The following is a 3,192-nucleotide window of genomic DNA, read 5'->3' as shown; positions in this document are numbered from 1 at the left end:
TTGCCTCCAGGGGCGGCACAGTGGCGCCGGGATACAGTTGCTGACTTACAGCGCCAGAGATCCGGGTTCGGTCCTGAATACGGGCGCTGTCTGCACGGAGTTTGTACGTTCTCCCCGTGACCTCCGCGGGATTTCTCCTTGATCTCCGGTTTCCGTCCACACTCCAAAGACATAATGATGTCTAGGTTAATCGGCTTGGCATTAGGGTTAGGGTTAGGGTTAGGGATAGAGTTAGTGTAAGTGCTAGGGTTAGGTTTACGGTTAGGGTTATGGTTAGGGTTAGGGTAAGTGTTAGGGTTAGGGTTAGGGTTAGGGTTACGGTTGGCCCTAGTGTGTGTATGATTGCGTTAGTGTGCGGGGATCGCTGGTCGGCGCTGAATCGGTGGGCCGAAATGCCCATTCTTGCTGTAGCTCCTAACTAAACGAAAACTGTGTGTAGTGTGGCTTATGTTCCAGCAACATTTTGCTTTTACGCGTATCTCTCTGATATAATTATCTTGTGCTTTTCAGTTTGTCGATTTCTGGTTTAATACTGCTTCATTATTAAACAAATACTTATTGTATAAATATATTGGTTGAAGATTTGCAGTCTAGATGTCTTAGTACCCTAACTAGATAGCACGCATCAAAGACGCTTTTCGCCATACCCCGGTAGTGTGACAATAATAAACTAAACTAAAGTTGACCCATGCTCGCAGATCAGGACCGATCCTGTCGCATGGCGAATCGGGCAGGAGGCATAGAATAGCGGACGGTTTATTCGAGTTATATTGTGCTGGTGTAAAAATAACTTTTTCACTTCTGTAACCTATGCCCCTCCATAATGCATTTGTGTCGAGTGGAGAACCTACTGAACTTGCCAAATAATGGTAAATTTGGACCTGGAAGTGTTTTTGAATAGAAGTTGTTGCTTTAACTTCATGTCCACTGATGCAGCGGGTTTACATTAAGGGTGAGAGATAGAATCGACCTTTAATGAGGGGGCGGGGGGCATAGTGGCGCAGCGGTAGAGTTGATCACAGCGTCAGAGACCCGGGTTCGATCACGACCACGGGTGCTGGCTCTAAGGTGTTTGTACGCTCTCCTCGTGACCTGCGTGGCTTTTCTCCGAGATCGTCGGTTTCCTCCCACATTACAAAGACGTTCGTGTTTGTAGGTTAATTGGCTTGGCATAGAAGTGAATTGTCCCGAGTGTGTAGAATAATGTTAATTTGCGGGAATCGCTGGTCTGTGCGGACTCGATGGGCTGAAGGGCCTGTTTCCACGTTGTATTTCTAAACTGAGTTAAACTGATAACGTCGAATATCGAAATACATCTTTGTGTTAATAGAATTTATTTCAAACTATATTTCTGCAATCAGATAAAATGAACGACGTTACGCAACTTCCTCATGCAGTTATATTATTTTACCCAAATGTATACAACTGCAATGGTCAAACGTACCCAGAATACCCACAGCGCGACCAGGGGGGGGGGGGGGGGGGGGGGGGGGGGGGGGGGGGGGGGGGGGGGCAATGAATCGCATAAACGAAAGCCGGATATAAATTGTCCCCAGTTTATACGAAACTGAATCTCATGAGCAAACGTGGTTATTTACTATATATCATAACATCAGTTATTTTTACGAAGCAGAGGTATGGCTGCCCAGTTTGGCACAGTATACAGCCCGGCAAATGCCCATTGGCACAGTGTCATGTGTTCATAAACTTGCACACGTTATGTAATGTTTTCCAATTCATTACGCATTTTCTACAGTTAACTTGATGACGATTGCGATTCTCTCCCGAGGAAGGTGTGGCCTATCAACGTGCGTAACCCGCTACCTTGTGGCTATGGCGGCAGCGGATCTGCTGATTGCCATCCTGGACCTGATACTGAGACACATCCCCATTGTCTATTGGGAGCATTTCCTCTACGTTCAGTCGATCCCCATCTGCAACATCCACGCCGTCCTGCTCTTCGCCGCCACAGACTGTTCTGTTTGGTTTACCGTCACTTTCACCTTCGACCGCTTCGTCGCCATTTGTTGCCAGAAGCTCAAAGGCAACTATTGCACCGAGAGAACGGCGGCGATTGTTCTCGGGACGGTTACTGTGCTGAGCTGTGTGAAGAACATTTTCTGGTACTTTATGTTGACTGGTCGATATTTGCTGATGACCCATCCTTGGTTTTGCGCTGTGGAGCAAAAGTTTTATTCCTCAGAGGTCTGGGCAGCAATTGAGCTTATTCATTATATATTCACGCCGGCAGTCCCATTCGCCATTATCCTGTTGCTCAACTGTTTAACCGTTCGGCACATCGTGGCTGCGAGCAGAGCCCGCAGGAGACTCCGGGGTCAAAATAATGTGGACTGTGGTCAGCGTCCCAGGGACCCGGAGATGGAGAGCCGAAGGAAATCCATCATTTTGCTCCTCGTCATTTCCGGCAATTTTATAGCCCTGTGGTCATTGTACGTCGTGTACGCTCTCTGCAAACGAGTGGTGTTGCTGGGCTACAAGTCTGCGGACGTCAACATTTTTGTGGAGCAGATTGGATTCATGCTGCAGCTTCTCAGCTGCTGCACCAACACCGGCATTTATGCCGTGACTCAAACTAAGTTCAGAGAGGAAGTACGGAAAGCGGCTGCACGACCCTTCTCTGTACTTGCGCGATGCGTTAAATAACGAAAATGCCCACAGTCATTTTCTCTACTGCACACTGACGACGAGCCGACATTGTTCACTGTTTTTCTCTCCCTCGGGGTGTTTTGTAATGTTAGGTCTGTATTATGTATACTTGGTCCCATTAGTCTTATCAACTCAGTCCATCCCTCCCTTTTGACGAAAATTGGATTCATAATCAAACATTACATATACACTTGCGCGGTGACGTCGACTAAGACCCGGGAGCAGCTTTGATTACACTGAAGACTATTAAAACAAAGTTATTGTACTATTATTGTGCTTAGCAATTTATTGATTTCTTCTTTAATACAAATGATCTATTTAATTTGTGTATACGGCAGTAATGCTGCTGCAAGTCAGAAGTTTATTGTTTGTTTATGTCTGAAGAAGGATCTCGACCCGACGCGTCGCCAATTCCTTCTCTCCAGAGATGCTGTCTGCCCCGCAGAGTTTTACAGCATTTTGTGTCGATCATCGAGTTAAACCGGCATCGGCCGTTTTTTTCCAACACATTTACTGTTTTATTGT

At 46.6% G+C, this 3,192-nt stretch overlaps 1 protein-coding gene across 1 annotated transcript; it reads left to right on the top strand.

The window, feature by feature from the left end:
• Positions 1-1,833: 1,833 nt before the first annotated feature.
• Positions 1,834-2,664, top strand: LOC129694321 (probable G-protein coupled receptor 139). Its single transcript, XM_055631023.1, has one exon. The coding sequence runs from the start codon at positions 1,834-1,836 to the stop codon at positions 2,662-2,664; it is 831 nt and encodes a 276-aa protein (XP_055486998.1).
• Positions 2,665-3,192: the final 528 nt, after the last annotated feature.

This window comes from Leucoraja erinacea, unplaced genomic scaffold, assembly GCF_028641065.1.
Source record: "Leucoraja erinacea ecotype New England unplaced genomic scaffold, Leri_hhj_1 Leri_620S, whole genome shotgun sequence".
NCBI lineage: Eukaryota > Metazoa > Chordata > Chondrichthyes > Rajiformes > Rajidae > Leucoraja > Leucoraja erinaceus.
The sequence above is the reverse complement of the archived record's forward strand: the minus strand, read 5'-3'. Positions and strand labels throughout refer to the sequence as shown.

What these genes read in the sequence shown, in the direction of transcription:
- LOC129694321 (XM_055631023.1), top strand. Translation starts at nt 1,834, where the DNA reads ATGGCGGCAGCGGATCTGCTGATTGCCATCCTGGACCTGATACTGAGA.